The 22,664-nt window shown below is 38.0% G+C and overlaps 1 protein-coding gene across 1 annotated transcript in view; it reads right to left on the bottom strand.

The window, feature by feature from the left end:
• The window catches only part of WARS2 (tryptophanyl tRNA synthetase 2, mitochondrial), a 161,455-nt gene that overhangs the window by 8,414 nt on the left and 130,377 nt on the right, over positions 1-22,664 (bottom strand). The window contains exons 3-4 of the mRNA XM_077119738.1: positions 10,398-10,478; positions 7,491-7,576 (exon numbers count right to left, since the gene is read on the bottom strand). Coding sequence (XP_076975853.1) covers positions 7,491-7,576; positions 10,398-10,478 — 167 coding nt within the window. The remainder of the gene's footprint in view (positions 1-7,490; positions 7,577-10,397; positions 10,479-22,664) is intronic.

Genomic DNA, 22,664 nt, shown 5'->3' with positions numbered 1-22,664 from the left:
GTCAAGGAGACAGAAGGTGGAACAAAGGACCTTTCATATATTTTACCCATTGGCAGATGCTATTTGAATATAATTGTCTTGTTCCAATACGAATTTAAAAGAAATTCAACCCCCAAAATTAAGCAGATAAACAAGTAAAAGACCCAATATGGAGCTAAAACTATTATGGAACAAGGGAAAGGAGGCTTTATCATTTAGACTCCGAAGATGAGACATTTAAAAATAAATGTTTATAAGAAACAGATGATTTTATTTTATTTATTTCTAGAAAACTGCTGGTAACCTGAATAGGATTCAAGAACATGGTTGTTATGAGACAAAGGGAAGAAGACATAAATGGAGCATAATATATCGCCAATGATAGAAAAAATAGTAAGAAGAGAAAAGTGAAGTGAAAAAAGAAAACCAATCACATAATGAAAGAATCAGAAGCAGTAAGGAGCAGAACTGCCCCAAAGGAAAATTATATGGGTGACCTGGATGAGACACTTGAAGCATTTAAAGAAATCAGAAAAAAAGGGGGAGGAAGGGGAAGAAAAGTGTTTAAGACAATGATGGGTTTGAGGAGAGTTCTCCAATCTGAATTTATGGTACTCCTAAGGAAGAAATCAGACTTGTTTGAACAGAAACAACCAGCAAAAATAGAAGAAAACTTTTGCTAAATTAAAAGCCAACAAGTAAACAAAAAAGACAAAAAAACCTGAGTATGCACATGCTTAATAAAGTTCCAGGAGAAAACAATGAAAGAGATACTCACCTAAACCAGGAAAAAATTTGAACAACAAAGCTAAAGGAAAAACCCTACATGCCATTTAGAAAATAAAAGCAAAAAAATATGAAAAATCATGTTAATGATAAGATAATGGAACAATGTTTAGAGGGTTAAGAGACAAAGGCATCAAAAACCTACCAGGCTGACTTTCATGTGTGAAATATAATGAGTGATAATAAAAAAATAATTAATAGCTATTGAATACTTCTATATGCCATTTTGCTAAGCATTTTAGATGTATTACTATACTCAATCACAGTTTACAGACGAGGCAGATTAAACAGAAAGAAATTTTCAGATATGTAAAGGGTTGGGAAAAATCTATTTGATGACTAATTTTGACCACCTGACAGATAAATCAAAACTAAGTACTCAAGATCTCAAAATGCAGAGGCTGGAGTATAAAAACTGGCTGTAAATACTAAAAACACAGTTAAGTATAAATTCGGGTTACAACTTAATAGAAAAGTCAAGCTTTCTTGAAATAGAAAAATAATTCCATCTAAAATCAATTTGTAACAACAATCTTGCCTGAAAACCCCAGATTAGTTAACAAAATCAGAAGGGAGTATGACTATAGACTGAGGATCTAAAGGTGTGATCCATAACCCATCTAATCAGATAATTTTTTGTTTGGATAGATTAACAAAGCACTCAAAGAATATGTTTGAAAAGTGAGAGACTGTATACACAATTTGTATATACAAATGGACAGCAGCCAGGACACACATGACAGAAGAACTCTGGATCCAAACCTCTGGACCAACCAGCCTTGGAAGCCAAACTACAACTTCTGCAATAATTGACCTAGAATGATCTAGAATTGGTCAAGGACTGCCAGCTTCCCTGTATTTTGCTCCAGCTTCCAAATGGAAGGAAAGTTAAATATCTCCCCTGCCTCCACCTTCTCCATTGCCATAGCCTGTAATCAGAGCACACCTGAAGCCTTCTCTTTTTTCTCACTATAAAGCTTTCCCGCCATCTTTACTTTGAGTCTCTGCCAAACGCAAGTAATAGTCTGCTTGCTCTCATTTGGGTGGTTTTCACTTACTTCCATAAAAGTTTAAAGACCATCACTAGCAGACTTAAAAGCAGAAAGTTCATCCTCCAAATCACTGGAATAGACAAAAGCAAAGTGAATTCAGTCTTTGAGTCAATCAGAGAAAAAGGGAGCATAAAAAAAAAGAAAAGACTAATGTGGCAAAAGAGAAGACAAAAACTTAGGATGAATAACTTTTGGAAAATACATGTAATATGTCATCACACAAAGGAGAAGCCGACATGATTAAAGAGAGGACTTGGGTGTCAGGCAGACCTGGGGTTAGCTCCCTGCTCTGCCACTCATCAGGGGGATGTTTCTGGGCAAGTTATTTAACCTCTTTAAATTTCAGGTGTTTTTGTTGTTTTTCATTTTAAAAACTGGTTAATACTAGTTCTTATACATGGGGCTGTCTGAGGAGTGAGCAAACGCACACAATGCCTTAGCCAAGTGCCTGGTAACAACGCAAGCAAGAAATACTTACTTTTAAAAACTGGCTTGGGACAAATATTGAGTGATCTGACTTGTATGAAAGAATTAGAATATGCAAATTCATAGTAAAAAACCAGAATACAGGTTCCCAGGGGCCGGGTTGTGGTGGGGATAGGGAGCTAATGTTTAATTGGTGCAGCATTTCTGTCTGGGGTGATGGGAAAGTTTTGCTAATATGGCACAATACTGTGAATGCAATTAACACCATGGAATTATATACCTGAAAGTGGATAAAATGGGAAATGTTAGGTTGCATATATGTTACCAGAATAAAAATAAAAATTAAAAACTGGCTTGAATTGAGTGAAATACACCAATAGGAGTTAATTATGGCAACAGTAAAATTTTATTATTTTTCCCTATTGAACATAAGAAAGAACATTTAAACTATATTAGAACATTGAAATGAACTAGTGAGACACAGCTGACTCTCCCAGGGTTAGACCTTACAAAGAAAGAAAAAGCAATCATGAATCCTGGATAGTTTGGAGTTCAAATGTCTGAGGCAGGAAGCTGGTCCAGTGGACACACCACTTCCTTACTGTACTGGACTGTTCCTCCCTTAGCTCTTGGCACAGCTGTCTCTGTCATTTCAGATCTGAGCTTCATGACTCCTCCTCAATCACACTATTCAAGGTTGTTTCTCCCTCTTATTCTTTTCCCCGGAACACTATTGATTTTCTTTATAGTATCAATCCCAATCTATTTTATTTCATTTATTTGCTATTTGATAAGATATTGTTTTATCTTTTGCTAGGAAATAAGCTCGTAGACAGCTGGTCTATCTTGATTCCCAATGTATTTCAACCCTCAGTAAAGCTGCCTGGTACGTATAAGTAGCTCAATAAATATTTATTGAATACATGATTAATCTTAAGAAGAAGTCACTATTATCTATATAACGTCACACTGAGAGAAATTATAATAATCAGTTGGTGACCAGCATAGCAGATCAGATTGTGAACTCAGAAGTTAGGCTGCCTGAGTTTAAATCATGACTTGACCTCCTTCTAGGCAAATTTCTAACCCTTTTTCAATCACTGTTTTCCTCTGCAAAATGGAGATCACAATGATGCTTAATTCATGGGGTTGTTTCAAGGATGAAATGAGATAACCAAGCAGAGTCCTTGACAGTAGAGCTCAATAAATGCTATCTATTGATATAAGAGATAACCATTAATGTCTGTGGTGGTTAAGTGCAGGTGTCAACTTGGCCAGGGGATGGTGCCTCCTTCTGTCACTGTTGGATGTGAATCATTAGCACGTAAAACTCATCTATGGCTGATTACCTCTGCAGTAGGCTAAGGGGGTATCTTATGCAATGAGTGATGTTTAATTTAATTAGCTGGAGGCTTAAAAGAGAGAGGGCAGAAGAGAGCTCAGCAGAGCCTAGCCCAGGCAGCTCGGCTCACCTCATCTCAGCACTCGCCCCAGGGAGAGCTGTTGGAACCCAGAAGCCAGGAGAGAAGGCCAGCACACGTATAAGATTCTCGTATAAGAGAGAATCTCAGATGAAAGTTATGTGCCTTTCTTCAGAAGAAATTTAAATTTTTAACTAAATAAATGCCCTGTCATTAAAAAGAACGCAACACATCTCTGGTGTGTTGCATTCTGGCAACTCTGGCAGACTAAAACAATGTCTGAAATGTTAAAGGAAATAATGGTAAAAGACAGATATTATAAGGGACCTTGGTGTGGGGGTACATCTTGACTATTTTTCAAAGCAGGATCATTTTCCTTTTTGATAGTTGATAACAAACAAAAACATCAACATATAATTACAGGGGCAGCCCAGATCTGGACAGCAATTCTGATACGAGTAGAACACCTACTTGAGAGTGACAGTTCACACATCTGATTGGGTAACCCCAAACTAGAAATGGCATGTTACAGGGATTCCGAGAACACTTTTAATTGAAGAAAAGCAGGGACAGAACGACGAAGGGAAAGACAAAATGCAGTGACCATGACATTGGACTGGGAAGGGGTTTTTCTTCTTCTAAGGGTAGAAAATGAATTTAGGAAATTCTACAGATACGACTGCTGGGGCCACTTCCATGGTTTTCTTCCATCTAGCCTGGAGCAGAAAGTCACCAGCTCGGAGCGGTAAAGACAAAAATGTTCCTTTGTACGTTTCCACTAGTGCCCATAGCCCTTCCCCGTTGCTTCTCCTTGAGGTATTAGTGAACCTACCCCACCTTTGAACACGTCTCTTCTTGACTGGACTTTGCTATGCTCATCTTGTGATTATAGTGATGCTGACATGCAGAGGTCACCTTGACTCCCATAAACCAAATTAGCCAACAGGGCAGGTTAAAAAGCAATTACAGTAGCCCATAGGAAATTACAATGGACTGCAACTAACACAGAAAAAACAATTACCATAATCAATACACTTTAAGCACATCAAAATGAATATTTCCACATGTGAAAATGGTTCCAGATTCACAAAGCAACCAAACTAAACAGAAAACACATTTAGTTTTCATAATGACTCTGCATGTGTCTTTGCCTTATGTCAGACTTTTGCTTCTTTTCTTACAATTCTGTGGGGTTTTCCTTTTTAGAAAAGGATTAAAACAACTTTAATTTTTTTCACCTGGTCTTATTTCTCAGCTTGACTTTTTCATCTGATTTTAGTTTGTTTGTTTCTAATCTTTCCTCTCTTTACTTCTGATGCTCCTTTCACCTCCTATAATTTATCTGGCCCTTACTTCTCATCCATTGAGTTTACACTTTACATTAATTCAGCCTGTCTTTGATTATTTTCAACCCCTCTCCTCATAGACTTCTTTTCACTTCAAATAATTTAGGGCCATCCTTTTAAAATTTATACCCTACATAATGATATCCATATTAATATTTCTTCTCTTTTTCTCCGTTGTCTTCTCTTTTTTCTTCTTTACTTACCCTGACTGTGTTTTCTTTAGACACAACATAAAAAGTCTTTCATAGTTTTGATTGTTATAACTTCTGTCACATAATAATGTGTCTGATTTTCTTCTTTGGTGACTAAACCATTTTCCATTCGCTTAGTTTCTTCTTACATCTACATTTACTCTGGGTCCACCCCACCCCTCTGCCAGAATTAGTGTCCAGATGAATAACTGTTGCCTACAAATAGCTGCTCACACAGATTTGTTCTCTTATTTTTTTTTTTTCTTCTACTTCTTCAACTGTGTTTTTGAGTTTTCAGTTCTGCTGCCCTTACCGGTTGGGCTAGGTACGAGTTTAGTGTCATTTTCACTTTCATAAAGGATTCATTTGCCATCACTGGTTGCCTGCGGTATATGCTACAGTGAATGGAAGACTCCGTCACAGTTTTAGGGACTGGATTATCACAATGTCCCCAGTGGCCATAGAAGGCTATGAGCATATTTGGATTGGAAGGCTTCTGCTCTAGAAGACAAATGGGGTCAGAGAAGACTACTGCAGCGAGGACAGGGAATGGCTGGGAGAAAGTCAAAGCCCTGGCTGGCAGTCCAGAGAGTGCAGGGTGGGCATATATATATATATATATTTTTTTTTTTTTTTTTTTTTCGGGGGGGTGCATGGTTTGGGAATCGAACCTGGGTCTCCAGCATGAAAGGCGAACTTTCTACTACTGAACCACCCTATACGTGCACCCCTGCTGGTATATTTTTTGAGAACTTTAAGAGGCAGCAGCATCTGGCTAGATGGATTATGGGTTCAGAAAAAGTAAAAACATCCTATGTCATGTGAAAAAAATTGCTCTTGACATGCAAGTCCAATGGTTACTAGCCACATGTGGCTATTTAAATTTAAATGAACTAAAATTAGGTAAAATTTGAAATTCAATCCCTCCACTTGCACTAACCACATTTTCAAGTCTCAGCAGCCGCATGTCACGTCTAGTGGAGACTGTTGGAAAGCGTGGACATAGAACATGTCCAATAGCGCAGCAAGCCCTATTGGAGAGCAGTGCTTTTAAAGTCCAGACGACTTAAGAAATTAACACTAGAACTCTTGGAGTTTATTACTGGGAACTACATATAGCATGGTGATTAAGAGCACAGACTCGGCACCCAAACTTCCTGGACTCAAATCCTGGCTCCAAACCTTGCTAACCATGTGCTCTTGGGAAAGTTACCAATTGCTCTGTGCCTCAGTTTCTTCTTCTGTAAAATGGGGATAATAATGCAAATTTTATACGGTTGTATGAGGATTAAATGGGTTCATAAACAGTTTCCAGCACAAAGTGCTATTTAAGTGCTACCTCTTAATATTATTGCTTTCACACTGAAACATATCTCTGTAATTTAGTTCCTATTACCAGGGAACAGATGTAAATTGATTCCCATCTGATCCCTTCTGTACCCCCATTCCCAGTGAACCATGTCTTTTTCAGTTAGTGTTCTAGTTTGCTAGCTGCCAGAATGCAATATACCAGAAACGGAATTTAATAAATTGTTAGTTTACAGTTCTAAGGCCGAGAAAATGTCCCGATTAAAACAAGGGGAATTTAATAAGTTGTTAGTTTACAGTTCTAAGGCCGAGAAAATGTCCCGATTAAAATAAGTCTATAGAAATGTCCAATCTAAGGCATCCAGGGAAAGATACCTTGGTTCGAGAAGGCCGATGAAGTTCAGAGTTTCTCTCTCAAGTGAGTAGGCATGTGGCGAACAAGGTCAGGGTTTCTCTCTCATCTGGAAAGGCACATGGTGAACACGGCGTCATCTGCTAGCTTTCTCTCCTGGCTTCCTGTTTCAGGAAGCACCCTGGGAGACATTTTCCTTTTTCATCCAGGAGACGTTTTCCTTCTTCATCTCCAAAGGTCACTGGCTGGTGACCCTCTGCTTCTGGTGCTATGTTGTTCTGCTGTCTAAGAATCTTCCTTATTCTCGAAAATGTTTCCTCTTTTATAGGATTCCAGTAAACTAATCAAGACCCACCTGGAATAGGTGGAGACACATCTCCACCTAATCCAGCTTAACAACCACTCTTGATTGAGTCACATCTCCAGGGAGATGATCTAGTTACAGTTTCAAACATACAGTACTGAATAGGGATTAGAAGAAATGGCTGCCTTTACAAAATGGGATTAGGATGTATGTACCCTTTTCTAGGGTACATACATTCTTTCAAACCAGCCCAGTTAGGATAGGTTAAAACATTCTTTTGTCATCACCAGCGTGTCTGAGGCTGTGGGCAAGCCCTGCTCCTTACTTGTACAGCAGAATGTCGGCCGCCTGCAGTACTGGGTATGTGAGCAGACCCACAGTTCCATCGTGCTTCTGCTTGGCCGTCTTTGCCTGTGGGGGTGGGGGATGGAAAGAGAGGAGGGGAAGAAATCTGATGTGAATCTAATCATTCTGCTAAATTAAGAAAATTTTCAAGCAAGCAAGGGGTGATCTTAAACCACCTATAATATTATATCTTTTTTTTTAGCAACTCTAACCATCCTCCAGCAGGCTTATTTTCATTCTCCAGGCTTAGGTAGGAATAGGTGACCCTACTTCACCACGGCCCCTATAAAGGATTCTGCACTACCACTATTTCTCATTCATCTTATTAGAGTAAGGGCACCGGGGCATTCAGGTCACAGGGCAAATATATTCCAGATTTCACAGAGCAAGTCAGACAAGTATCACCCTCTAGAAATTAACATGAATTAACATCAAAAGCCAGGAAGCCTCCCAGAAACTCACATACCTATACTACTGACAAAATTGGAACATTCTTTTTAAATCTCTTTAAATAACCCCAAAAACAAAAATCACAGTATTTTAAATCTGAAACTGAAACAAAATAAATTTTAATCTAAGCAACTGTAATTATCTGTCTTGATTTTTAGGTGATTAAAAATGCTGAAGCCGGGAGGGCCAAGTGATTCCACACAGGTTATATAGATCAAAATATTTCCTGAATGGAGAAGTTGATAGAAACACCAGAAGGGACATCAGAAATATTTAATAACTGGCGAGCAAGGGGTGCTGACTATAAACTATTAGTGTGCGCCTGCGGCCAGAAGCCAAGGGATGCATGCTCCGTGGCTGCGTTGAACACTGCTCACATGCAATCTGGTTCTCTGAGCAGAGTTACTTATTAGAAGGGAATATTGCAATACTGTGTGCAGTCCACTGGCAAATTGCTCCAAGGTCTCGGTACATCACCTCCTGTACAATGATAAATGGGTATTTTGGTATGTGGGTAAATCCTGTTCATCTAGTTAGTATGAATCACATCCCTGAAGCCTGACTATTTCTGAATTTATAAACCAGTACAATTCCCAACCTCCACCCACCAACAGGCAGATATACCTGAGTCTGGGCCTGAAAACGCAACAGCATCTCTCTTTACTCATCCTAAATTCAATGTTCCATAATTTAGTTACAAACTTAACCTTTCTGGTTATACCTCACCTCATTTCTGGCTTTCAACATATAATTCCTTCAGTGTATCCCCTCATTACAATGCCCAGGAAGAGGTCGTTTTGCCATCATTACGAGGTAAAGATAATAGCAAAATTCTAATTTGGAAACGAGCAATGGAAAAAGAACTCAAATTTGAAAAAAAAATTGCTATCACATTAAATTTACAGTTTTTAATATCAGACTAGTGGGCCTTGAAATTACAAGGGAAAGGGAAATTTGGAGAACACCAATATTTATTGAGAGCCTAATATGTGCCCCAGATGTGTTACATCTGCTGTTCTCTCATTACCCTCCAAATACCCATGACCTCGAGATCCCTGATGCCACCGCTCTGCCCCACAGTTCCACTCCCCGCTGCCCCATTCCAAACCAAGCTAGGTGCCCTGAGAAAATCCTCCCACAGCTCTGGAATGCTACCGTCAGAACTTTTTTCACACTTTCATATTGATTGTGTGATCATATCTTCCCAAATTTACCACAAGCCTTATGAAAGCACATATTTCATAAGGGCCACGTCTGGACCCAGCACTCCCAGAAGGTATCACTGGCATTTGTTAATGAAGGAATAACCTTAGAAGAAAGTAACATTCCTAAGGATAAGGCTGGGATGTTAAATCCATGTTTGTCCACAACCCCATGTCATGGACTGATAGGAAGTCTCAGAATATCAGTGCATTCTCTAGGAAAGTGGTATCGAGAGGTCCTTAGATGCTATTTTAATTTGGGAACAGTACTTACTAAATAAGTACTTGGTTCCTATGAGAAAGGATTTCAGCTTTAAATTTAGAGTATTTTGTTAAAATGGGTAGTCTTCTCTGAAAACAAAATATGGTAAAGAACATTATGAAACTGTGTTTTGAATTCCTGGCAGGATGACGATTCTGCAGTATTACTGATACCTTCTATTTAGGCACTGCTGCTTTAATGCTAGTTTGTGTCTCTCTGTAGCATCTGTGAAGGCTTCCAAGGACCAGCTTTTGAGGAATCCAATGGTCCTGAAAATATACCCAAAAGAAGCTTGAAACTAAAATTAGTGTTGATGTCATAGGGGTTACCTACCCTTGGGTTATCCAATCACAAAAGTAAATGGAAGGGCACACGGGAGGTTCGGTGGTAGAGTGCTCGCCTTTCATGCAGGAGACCTGGGTTCAGTTCCCGGACCACCCCACCAAAAAAAAAAGGTAAATGGAAGCAAAATACTATGAATTATCCAATTTATCTTTCTCAGTTGAACTTCCTAGAAAAAGTACAGCCTTGATTTTTCTGTGGGTTTGAACTGCTACCTGGACTCAACTTGTTTAGATGTTAAGGAAAATATGTTGTTACTTTTTTCTACAATTCAAGCATTCTTGTCTTACAGCCAGTAATGCCAGGGCAGATAGGAGGCAACTTCAGGGTCTGACAATGCTGAAACAGCGCACTGTTTGTTTATTATGATTTGTACACTGAAAGGCAGTACCGAGGCTATTCAAAAGAAACTGAGTCAACCATACGTGCCTACAAACAAACAACGAGATTTCTGAATGAGAAGAAATCTTGGCGAACCTTTTTATTTTATGTCTAATATTCCCAGTGTAGCAGACCTGGGAAGACGATAAATTCAGGACTCCCAGAGCCTAACACAAAAATAGACAGAAAGGGAAAAACCACAGTAATGAGAAACTTGGACTCATTTCTGTTAATCAGCACTGGCCTTTACCTTCCACTGGTGAAGACGTTGTAGTCGGGGCAGCGTGACCATGCAGCTGAGGATCCAACTCAACTGCGTATGTTCAGACACCTAAAGAAACAGGACAGAAGATTAACAAAGGTGGCCAATGTTTTCATGTATATAAGACCAAACTAAACAGACAACAGGTATTATCCTAAATGGCAATTCAAAGAAGGAAAGGGAGGGGGCTTAGTTCTAATTCAGGACCCACAGACTCTTAGGGGAAGAAGAAATCTTAAATGCTAACTAATCCAATTACTAGCCTAGTGTTTACATCCTCTTCACAACAATCCCAACAAGTGGCTGATAGACTCTGCTTTAACAAGAGACAGTTTCTTTATGTCCTGCAGTTACCCATTCCATTTCTTAAAAGTCACAGGGTTATTAAGACACACACACACACACACACACACACACGTGTGTGTAATTTCTCTTCGTTGGTGCTGACCCTCTCTCTAAATAACTTCCAAATATATGAAAGCAGCTATCATATACTTGCATGTAAATACCAGAGATTGGTGCAGGTTGAAAAGATTGAATACATTAGAGCTAGAGTGACTTGAAATGTGCAAATTACTTCTATCATCTTATCATCCCAAAGGATGTCTTTATCCTTTCTAGCTTCCCTGCTGAGACCAGCAAAAATGACCAATTTAGGAAGAAAACACTTTTTCCTCTTTTCCATTTCCTTTCCCTCCTTTTCTTCTCCTCTTCCTTCTTTTCTCTAAAGAGGTCTAGTCAACAAGCAAATATTAAACTTTCTCCAACTTGTTATTGTTTTTACTTTAACCAAATAGAATCAATAACCAAACCCGGCAACAACTGGGATGGCTCTTGGGTTCAGGCCAATTCTAACTGATGACCTAAAATTACAATCCTATGCATCCCCTTTCTGGACCCTGGGAATTCCAATTCCTTCAATGATTGTGGCTTTTGTATGTCCATATGATTTCCTTAAAAAGCAGGGACTGTTGCCAACTCTGAAAAGTGGCCCCAAATGTGTTCTTTGTGGGTTTTGCAAACACAACATAAAGGAATGGAGGAAAGGAAAGCGAGCCCAGGCCTATTTTACCAGCAAGCAATCTCCATCTGGTGTAAGACAGTTTCTCGTTTTCTCCTCCAAGACACAGAGAGGGAAGAGTTGTTTTTCATGTGTTTGACAAGGGATTGCTTTTTAAAAGTTTTGCAAGTTGCTGGGTTGAATATGTCACCTTTCTTCCAAGAGGCACTTGGGTTTCATTGAGGGCAGTGGCTCTGACAGCACTGTCCATGCAAACTGCTAAGTGCTACTGCAAACAAACAGCTGTCAGGCAAAAACAGGAACCCTGGTTGTAAGCAAGTGGATCAGAACTGCTTCCAGTCATCAAGCCAAACACATGACCACTAGAACTAATAAAACAAGAGCTGGTTTTTTGGCATGAAATAGGACAGAGGTTTTTTCTTTCTTTCTTTCCTTTTTCGTTACTGAATTGGGGGAAAGGAATGAAAACAGAAAATAAATACAGACATGCTGAAAGAGACAAGACGATGACTCCTCTTCCACTTGACCTCAAAATGTTTAGCTTTGGTGATATGCAAAAAACTACCACCATCTCTTCATGAAAAGAAGTATTTCCTTTGGGGTAGCTGCGGATGTGGAAGTGTGGAACGGAACACATTTAATATTCTGCAAAGATCCTCCTGGTGTTTCCAAAATAGGCAGCATGAAATTAATCTAAATTATACTCTATTGGAAAAAGTAGGCAGAAGGTCAAAGGTAACTGATTTTCACAATTCATCATTAATAATTACATAGCAAGGGTAGTATGCTTCAGAGTTTGGCTCTCTTCATTCACTTTTATGACAACTGCTTAGAAAGGTTCATATCTCTATCTGGGGGAAAGTGAAAATGGTATCAATGCAATGTTTTCTGACAAACGATGTGACCTGTTTTCATTACAGAAAAACAAAGGTATGTAATAATGAAATCATTTGACCATCAACAAGTCAGCAGGGATGAGTGGAAAAGAACCAAAGATTTCTGACCCCCTAACTGTAACACGTAAAGATGTGTGCATTCTTCAATTGTAGCAGTTTTTTTTCTGTTTTACCCTCGACTGTAAAACAAAAGTGTAGTAGCTTAGAGCTACGTAACCCAGAAAAAAAAAGTGCTTAAAATTTAACCCATTCCTGTGGGCGTGAATGCATTGCAAATAGGACCTTTTGTTGACATTACTTCAGTTAGGGTGTGGCCAAACTGATTTAGGGCGGATCTTTTTTTTCCCCACAAGAAAAAGCTTTTATTTCTATATAACTAATATGAGTTCATTATAAAATTTCAAATGATACAGAAAATGATATCCATCCTAAATATTATAGTGCCCAGTCTTTCAAACATCTCTTTAAGTGTATATGCATATATAGACAAAGATATATAATTTTGCATAAATGGAAGCATTTATTTTGTTTCCATTTTTGCAGGCAACAAAAATTCTTATACATTTATACTTACGTTCTGTTGCTTGGATTTGAAAGGAGTCTGCATAATCTTACTTTCAATAGCTAATATTGAATGTGTTCTTAAAATTTTATAATTTGGGAACAAATTTTTCTTTGTTTTCCTGGCTGTCAGTCTTTTAAAGATGAGAAACCATAATAGCTCATAGTGTTTTCTTTTTCAATTTGTATTTATCTGAACATGTCTTTTAGAAAAGAGGGTGTCTTTTAATAATGTCTTTTAATAATGTCTTTTATAATTTGGGAACAAATTTTTCTTTGTTTTCCTGGCTGTCAGTCTTTTAAAGATGAGAAACCATAATAGCTCATAGTGTTTTCTTTTTCAATTTGTATTTATCTGAACATGTCTTTTAGAAAAGAGGGTGTCTTTTAATAATGTCTTTTAATAATGTCTTTTATAATTTGGGAACAAATTTTTCTTTGTTTTCCTGGCTGTCAGTCTTTTAAAGATGAGAAACCATAATAGCTCATAGTGTTTTCTTTTTCAATTTGTATTTATCTGAACATGTCTTTTAGACATGAGGGTGCCTTTTAAAAAAATTTTTTATTGGTTTTTTGTATTTGCTTTCCTTTAAATTGCCAATTCATAACTTTTGCCATTTTACAATGTATTTTTGCCTTTATTATCAATTTGCAAACATTTTTATACATATGATAGAAACGACTTCTCTACAGGTCATGCACATTGCGAATGTTTTCCCAATCTATCCTTTGTTTTCTAACTGTATTTATAGCATCTTTTGCAATTCAAATATTTGTCATTTTTATGGGTTCAAAGGTTTTTTTTGACTTTTTTCCTTTATTAAAGAACTTGTGAGTTTACAGAACAACCGTGCATCAAATACAGGACTCCCATATCCCACCTTAGCATCGTGTATTGGTGTGGTGACATCTGCTACAATAGATGAAAGTGCATTTTTATAACTGTACTATTAACTGCAGTGTATGGTTTCAACCAGGCTTCACTGTTGGTGTAATGCAGTTCCAGGGATTTGTGTTTTGTTTTTAATTTTTTATTCTGTTAACATATATACAACAAAGTTACCCCAATAAACCTTCTTTTTTGCTATTGCATTTATGTATACAGCTCTGTTTTCTTTTTTAAACTGAGAAATCTTCACACATACATAGTCCACACATCATGAACTGTCAATGGCTCACATTATCATCACACAGTTGTGTGCTTATCACCGTGTTCATTTAGAACATCTGCATCCCTCCAGAAGAAAGAAATAAAAAGAAAAAACCTTTACACCCCATACCCCTTAGCCCTCCTCTCAGTCACCACTAGTATTTCAAGCTCCCCTATTTTTTACCCTTTACAGGATGGGTTTTAATCCTAGTACTGAAGACCTTATGGGGAAGACTACAAAGAGAAAGTGAAAAGAAGCAGCAGAAACTGAAAGCTAATGGAACCCAGAGAGATGCAAAGCCAGGAGAGGCCACCATGTGCACGGTGACGTGACAAAAGCCAAGGACGAAGGTTCACTAGCAGCCAGGCCCGAGAAGCCACACTCTTCTGGGAGAAAGCATCACCTCCATGATGTCTTTTGTTTTTTTTTTAATTTTGTAACAAATAAACATTTTTTGCTTTAGTCTCACACATAAGGTGACATTTTAAAATATCCATGATGTCTTAATTTTGGACTTCTCTGAGACTCAAAACTGTGAGCCAATAAAGTTCCACTGTTTAAGTCAACCCACTGCAGGGTATCTGTTTCAGCAGCCAGGAAACTGAAACACAGAGCCTGGTATATTGTAGGTGCTCAATAAATATTTGTTGAAAGTATGAACAAAGTGTCAAGGGGGTGCAGAAAGAATGATAAAGATCCAAAAGAACCTATTATTTTTCTCAAATGATTTGCTGGTGCAACAAGCAATTTCAGGGGGATGATTGGGTTGGAAGCTGATTACAAGTTGAAGGGTGACTAGGAAGTATGATATGAAGATACACAGCAAGCACAGCAGAGTGGCTAAGGGCTCTATTTCTGGAGTGAGGCTGCTGGATTTGCTTGCTAGTACACCATTCATTAGCTGGTTGGCCCTGGGTAAGTGACTTAACTTCTCTGTGCCTCAGTTTCTTCACCATTAGGTGTGGTTAACAATTGTATCCATCTGACATTGTTATAGTTATTATAGATAACTTTTAGAGACATATTTTTTGAAACTTTTCATTCTGAGATGACTGTAGATTTCCATGCAGTTATAAGAAATAACACAGATCCTATATACCCTTCACCAAGTTTCTTGCAATGATAATATCTTGCATAACTCTGGTACATATCACAACCAGCAAACTGAATGTGATAGCGTCCATCCACTGTATTTTGATTTCACCAGTCTTACCTGCAGTCCTTGTGTGTGTGTGTATGCGTGTGTTCGATTCTATGCAATTTTATCAAACATGTGCAAACACTTTTTTTTAAAGGAAGGCTAAAGATTTGGATAACTAGTAGGGAATAGAGGAGACAAATTTTGCTTTGCTTTGTTATTTAAGATGGAAGAAACCTACTATTCATGTATTGAGCAGTAGAAGAGCCTCTGAAGCCACAGGAGAGGGGATAATTCTCAGAACAATATTGCTGAAGAAGAAGGAATAGTATGCAGAGGAGGTAAAAGAATAGATGACTGAAACATCTTCCACTGAAACAGAAGGGGGAAAGTAAATACAGGTAAGGCTAAATCTTATGTGCTAAAAGGGGGGAGTAGAATGTTAAGAGGACCTCATATCTAATGGGGTCTGGAGTCTGTTATCTCTGAAAATAGAAGACAGGTGATTGGAAACAAAAGGGGTAAGAAACATACTTAACTGCTGAGTTAAGTGAGAACTGCTGAGTTTGGTAAGAAGGAATAAAAAGTCTGGAATATAAGGCTTGATGTTTTATAGATGTTTTTGTGAATGTAACAGAACTGATTCTTAAAATATACTCTTGGGGAAACACTTGCATTCTTCAAGGTAGAATAACATGTTCTGGCTGAATAATAATAGGATTTTTAAAAATTTGCAGAAATAATTAAATTAATTTATTGTATTCTCAATTTTCTTTTGTTCAGTAAGGATTTTTAACAAGACCCAAAAAGCACTAAGCAGAAAGATAAAAACTTTGATAAACCAAACTACATTATAATTAAGAACTACTGTTTATCAAAAAAGAACCAAATAGAAAGTCTAGAGTTGAAAAAGCAAAATAACTGAAATAAAATAGTCACATGAGGGAATTAGCAGGAAATATGAGTCGGTATAAGAAAGAATCAGCAAACTTGAAGACAGATCAATAGAGACTCAGAGGAGCAGAAAAGAAAAAAAAAAATGAAGAAAAGTGAACCAGGCATCAGAGACCTGTGGGCCACTGGAAGTGTACTAATATACACATAATGGGGGTCCCAGGAGAAGAGGGTGAGAGAAGTGGGCAGAATTAATATTTGAATAATAATGGTGTAGAACTCCCCAAATCTGAAAAACATTAATCTATACATTTGTGAAGTTCAGTAAACCTCCTAAGGCTCAAGCAGGGTAAAGTGAAGGAGCTCCACAACAAGACACATTGTGGAGAGATGCCGAAAGCCAAAGACAGAGAGAGAATCTGAAAGCAGCAAGAGAGAAATGACTCATCATGTATAAGAGACCCTCACTGAAATTAATAACAAGTGCTCGTCATCAGAAGCCATAAGGGCTGGAAGGCAGTGGCTTTTTCCAAAGTAGTGGAAAAAGAAGAATATCAACCAAGAATTCTAAATCCAGCAAAAGCATCCTCAAAAACAAAGGGGATCTATAAGAATATGGCCCAAAATGTGACAGGGAATTGGAAAGAACCTCTACCTTCTACCAAAACCAGCGTAAATTCCATGAGAAGAAAGCTCAAGAAAAGGGGCTGGAGACACTGGCCACAGAGGGAGGTCTCAGTGAACTAAGAAAGTTAAAAGATCACAGCAGGGTAAATTTGGCAAAGGTAGAGTTGAAGCTCCATTTATTCCCAGATGGCCCTTTTGCTTCTGATGTTGCAACTGCATCCTTCAGGGACCTAAATATATGACATCTTTCATAGCCTCTAAAACCCAACCATCCAAACCTACAGGAAGACATTGGCCTGGGCTTTTACTCTTTAAAAGTAATTTTTATTTATTTATTTGTTTTGCATGGGCAGGCCCCGGGAATAGAACCTGGGTCTCCGGCATGGCAGGCGAGAATTCTGCCACGGAGCCACCGTCACACCGCCCTAAAAGTAATTTTGATTCTTTTTATTTTAGTTTAACTGCTATCATTTAATTGATGCTACAATTGATGTATTTATTGACCTCTGTCATTATAATAATTTTTAGGAAAATATTTTACAAATATGTATTTTGATTAGTATAGTTCTGAATAATTCCACTTTATTGAATGCTCTGGAATTAAATACTGTCTCACTATTGCGTTGTAGTTGAAAAAAGTTCTAGCAGTTGTTTTGCTTTGTTTATGGTAGTCTTAGTCTCATGATTGTTTTTTTTTGAAAACAAAATCAAAATCCTTAGAAAGCATTATTCTAAATTTACTTTAAAAAAAAAAAGAAAGGAGAGAGTAGGGTCAGCAAAAATGGTGGAACAGCTGCTCCAAGGTCTGTCTACTCTATCAAAAAATTGAAAAACCAAGCAAAATTGTTAGAAGCAACTTTGTTAGGACTCTAGAAAACACTCAAAGGTTTATGGCAAACAAGTGAATGTTATTATTATTTTTTAATTGAGATGCGTTCACTCACCATCTAGTCCATTCAAAGTACACAATCATTGGTTCACAATATCATCACATAGTTGTGTATTCATCACCACAATCATTTTTAGAACATTTGCATCACTCCAGAAAGAGAAATAGAAATAAAAAAGAAATATCCCCCCCACACCATACCCTGTACCCCTTACTCTTATTGACCACAAGTATGCAATCTACCCATTTTTTTTAACCCCTTACCCCCCAATACATATATATATTTTTGGAAGTTCAGGGTCTGGGAATTGAACCTGGGTATCCCGCATGGCAGGCAAGAATTCTACCACTGAGCTACTCCTGCACTGTCCTATCCCCCAATATTTATTATTATTATTTTTGTGCTTATTCTCTTACTCATCTATCCATAGCCTGGATAAAGGAACCGTTATCCACAAGGTTTTCACAATCACATGGTCACACTGTAAAAGCTATATAGTTATGCAATTGTCTTTGAGAATAAAGGTGATTGGTTTACAGTTCAACAGTTTCAGGTATTTCCATCTAGCTATTATGATACACTAAAAACAAAAAAGGGATAGCTATAAGATGCATAAGAATAACCTCTCGTCTCCATTTGAAATCTCTCAGCCACTGAAAATCTATTTTGTCTCATTTCTCTCTTCCTCTTTCTGGTCAAGAACGGTTTCTCAGTCTCACTAGGCAAGGTCCTGGCTCATCCCTGGGAGTCATGTTCCACATAGAGGGGAGGGCAGTGAGTTCACCTGCCAAATTGGCTTTGAGAGAGAAGCCACATTCCAGTAACAAAAGAGGTTCTCTGCGGGTGACTACTGAGCATAATTACAAGCAGGCTTAGCTTCTCCTTTGCAGAAATAAGTCTCATAGAGGCGAGCCCCAAGATCGAGGACTTGGCCTATTAAATTGGCTGTCCCCAGTGCTTGCGAGAATATCAGGAGTTCCCAGGTGGGGAAGTTTAATATTTCCTCCTTTTTCCCTGGCCCCTCAAGGGGACTTTGCAAATACTTTTTTATTCTCTGCTTAAATTACTCTGGGATGTATCAGGACATCACACTATCCCATACAAACCAACATAATCTCACTCCCTAGTCAAGATTCCATGTACTTATGGTGTTCGAATAAACTGACCATATAAATTTAGATAGTGTGCTACTGAAAATATAAATTTTGCACCAAATAAACATCTCTCCCTTTGGTCTCACACAGAAGTTGAAGTTCTAAAATAGAGACCATATCATCCTTTACCCTGTAATCTGATCCACACCAGTCCCATCTAGATCAGCCTCATTCATCTCTCTAGTTGAAGTCTGATCACTTTTTCAACTTTATTTAACAGTTGCTGTATGGGTACTGCTGACTTTCAGAGCTTCAGAGCTCTAACTCTCAGTTTCAGGTGTCACACAAATACCTGAACTTTCAGGGAATAAGCACGTTATACACAAACAGCCCAGGGTTTCAGAATTTAGAAACAATAGTTATAATTCCGGAATAGACGCGACTGCTATAAGAGCTTACAATCTAGGAACCTTTATAATAGGTTTTAACCTCATAACTTATGCTCTTGATTTCAATTCTCAGAGTTTGTATATTATAGTTAGTCCATGTGAGGGAGGCATGATAATTGTCTTTTTGTTTCTGGCTTATTTCATTCAATACACTGTCCTCAAATTTCATTCACCTCGTTGCCTGCTGTACAACTTCACCCTTCATATGGCTATACGGCTGCTCTGCATGTGGTCCTTTCTATGTACACCCCACAGTTCCCCCTTCATTCCTCAGACGACGCACTGAGACCACCCCCATCCATTACACACTGAACTGTGTTGCCATAAACACCACTGTGCAAATGTTCACGTGTTCACCCCACTCTTAGGTCCTCCAGGTATATACCTGGCAACAGTGTTGCAGGATCCTATGGCAACCCCACCCCTCGCCTCCTGTGGAGCCAACACCCTGCCCTCCAGAGGGGCTGCACCACACTGCTTCCCTACCAACAGGGAATAGACACATTTCTTACTTCACATTTTCTCTAGCAGTTGCTTCTGTCTGTTCATTTTCAAGCAGTTTCATTCACACATCATACAATCCAACCTAAGTAAAAAAATCAATGATTCCTTCACCATAGCCTTGCCTTCACCACCACAATCTACAACTGTTACATTCAATGGAAGCATATTACAATGTTACTGTTGACTATAGACCCTAGTTTGCAGTAATCTATTTCTTACCATATACCATCCCGTTTTCCAATACTCTGCAATGTTGAGATTCCTTTGTTCCCCTCCATGCAAAAACACACCTATATTTGTACATTTAATCCCTACCCCTGTTCACTCTAGGCATTGCCACGTTACACTGTCTCAGTCTTTACCCTCTGTCTCTCCTTCTGGTGTCATGCATCCTCCCCCCACCATGCTCACACTCAGCTCTGTTCAGTGCAACCTTCAATAGTGTGCTACCATCAGATAGCATTGTGCTACCCATTTCTGCACAGTCAATCCTGTTGAACAGTCTGTACTAATTCAGCATCAAATGCCCAATCTCTACCCTCTTTCTATCTCCTGATAACCTGTTTTTAACTTTAACTCTCAAAGGTCACTCGTTAATCTTAGTTCATATCAGTGAGACCATATAGTATTTGTCCTTTGTTTCAGGCTAATTCACTCAGAATAATGTCCTCAAGGTTCATCCACGTTGTTGGATGCTTTCTGATTTTATTCTGTCTTACTGATGTATAATATTCCATCGTATGCATACACAATAGCTTGTTTAGCCACTTGCCCATTGATGGACATTTGGGCTGATTCCATCTCTTGGCAATCATAAACAATGCTGCTATAAACATCGGTATGAAAATGTCCTTTTGTGTCCTTGCCTTCAGTTCCTCCAAATAGATACCTAGCAATGGGAATGCTGGGTCATATGGCAATTCTATACTTAACTTCCTGAAAGAACTGCCAAACTGTCTTCCAGAGCTGTTGCACCATTCTACATTCCCACCAACAGTGAGTAAGTGTTCCTCTTTTTTCCACATTCCCTCCATCATTTGTTGCTTACTCTTTTTTTCATAATGACCATTCTGATGAGTGTGAAATGATATCTCATTGTGATTTTGATTCGCATTTCCCTAATAGCCAGGGAAGTTAAGAATGTTTTCAAATGCCTTTTAGGTAATTGTATTTCCTCTTCCTGAAAGTGTTTGTCCATGTCTTTTCCCCATTTTTAAATTGGATTTTTTGTCGTTTTGTTGTTGAGTCGTAGACTATCTTTATATATTCTGTACATTAAGCACTTATCTAATATGTGGTTTCCAAATATTGTCTTCCATTGTGTTGGCTTCCTTTTTATTTTCCTGACAAAGTTCTTTGATGCACAGAAGTGCTTAATTTTGAGGAGGTAGCATTTATATATTTCTTTTTTTGTTGCTCACATTTTAGGTGTAAGATCTAGGAAGTCACCTCCTATCACAAGAATTATAAAATATTTCCCTACATTTGCTTCTAAAAGTTTTATGGTCTTGGCTCTAATGTTTAGGCCTTTGATCCATTTTGAGTTAATTTTTATATAGGGTGTGAAACATGGGTCTTCTTTCATTCTTTTTTATATAGATATTCAGTTCTCCAAATAGCATTTATTGGAGAGGCTGCTCTGCCCCAGTTGGGTTGGCTTGAATGCTCCAATATAGATCAATTGTCCATAGATGAGAGAGTCTATTTCTGAACATTCAATTCGATTCCATTGGTCAGTATATCTCTTTCTGCCAGTACCATACTGTTTCGACCACTATAGGCTTGTAATATGTTTTAAAGTCATGTAGTGTGAGGCCTCCCACTTCCTCCTCTTTCTCAAGATAATTTTAGCTATTTGGAGCACCCAGCCTTTCCCAATAAATTTGGTTATTGCTTTTTCTATTTCTGGGATTTTAATTGATATTGCATGGTATCAATATGGGTAGAACTGACATGTTACTATATTTAGACTTCTAATCCATGAACATAGTATGTCCTTCCACTTCTTTAGGTCTCCTATGATCTCTTTTAGTAATTTCTTGTAGTTTTCTGTGTTTGGGTCTTCTGTGTCCTTGGTTAAATTCATTCCTAAATATTTGGTTCTTTTGATTATTATTGTAAATGTAATTTTCTTAATTTTCTCCTTGGATTTCTCATTTTAGTGTACAGAAACATGATTGATTTGGGGGTGTTGATTTTGTACCCTGCCACTTTGCTGTACTCATTTATTAGCTCCAGTAACTTTGCTGCAGATTTTTTGGGATTTTTAACATGTAGTATCATGTCATCTGCAAACAGTAAGAGTTTTACTTCTGCCTATCCAATTTGGATGCCTTGTATTTCTTTCTCTTGTCTAATTGCTCTAGGAGATCTTCCAGCACAATGCTGAATAACAATGGTGATAGTGGGTATCCTTGTCTTGTTCCTGACCTTAGAGAAAAAATTTTCAATCTTTTCCCCATTGAGGATGATGTTACCTGTGGGTTTTTCACATATTCCCTTTTTCATGTTGAGGAAACTCCTCCCATTCCTAGTCTTTGAAGTGTTTTCATCCTGAAAGACTATTGAATTTTGTTAAATTGCCTTTTCTGCATCAATCAAGATGATCACGTGTGTTTTTGCTTTGATTTACTGATACAGTATAGTACCTTAATTGATTTTCTTGTATTGAAACAGCTTTGCATATCTGGAATAAATCCCACTTGGTCATGGTGTATAATTCTTTTTTTTTTTTTTTTTTTTTTTTTTTTTTTTTTTTTTTTTAAAGGAAAGACAGAGAGAAGGAAGGAAGGATAGAAGGAAGGAAGGAAGGAAGAAAGGGAAACATTTTTAAACATTTTCTTGTTTTATTGTATTCTGTTTCTCCGTTTTTGTTACATGGGCTGGGGCCGGGAATCGAACCGAGGTCCTCCGGCATAGCAGGCAAGCACTTTGCCCGCTGAGCCACCGTGGCCCTGTATAATTCTTTTAATGTGATGTTGGATTTGATTTGTGAGTATTTTGTTGAGGATTTTTGCATCTATGTTCATT

This window comes from Tamandua tetradactyla, chromosome 11 (genome assembly GCF_023851605.1).
Source record: "Tamandua tetradactyla isolate mTamTet1 chromosome 11, mTamTet1.pri, whole genome shotgun sequence".
In the NCBI taxonomy this organism is placed as follows: Eukaryota; Metazoa; Chordata; class Mammalia; order Pilosa; family Myrmecophagidae; genus Tamandua; species Tamandua tetradactyla.
Note: the sequence above shows the minus strand (reverse complement) of the source record. Positions and strands in the feature narration are given on the sequence as shown.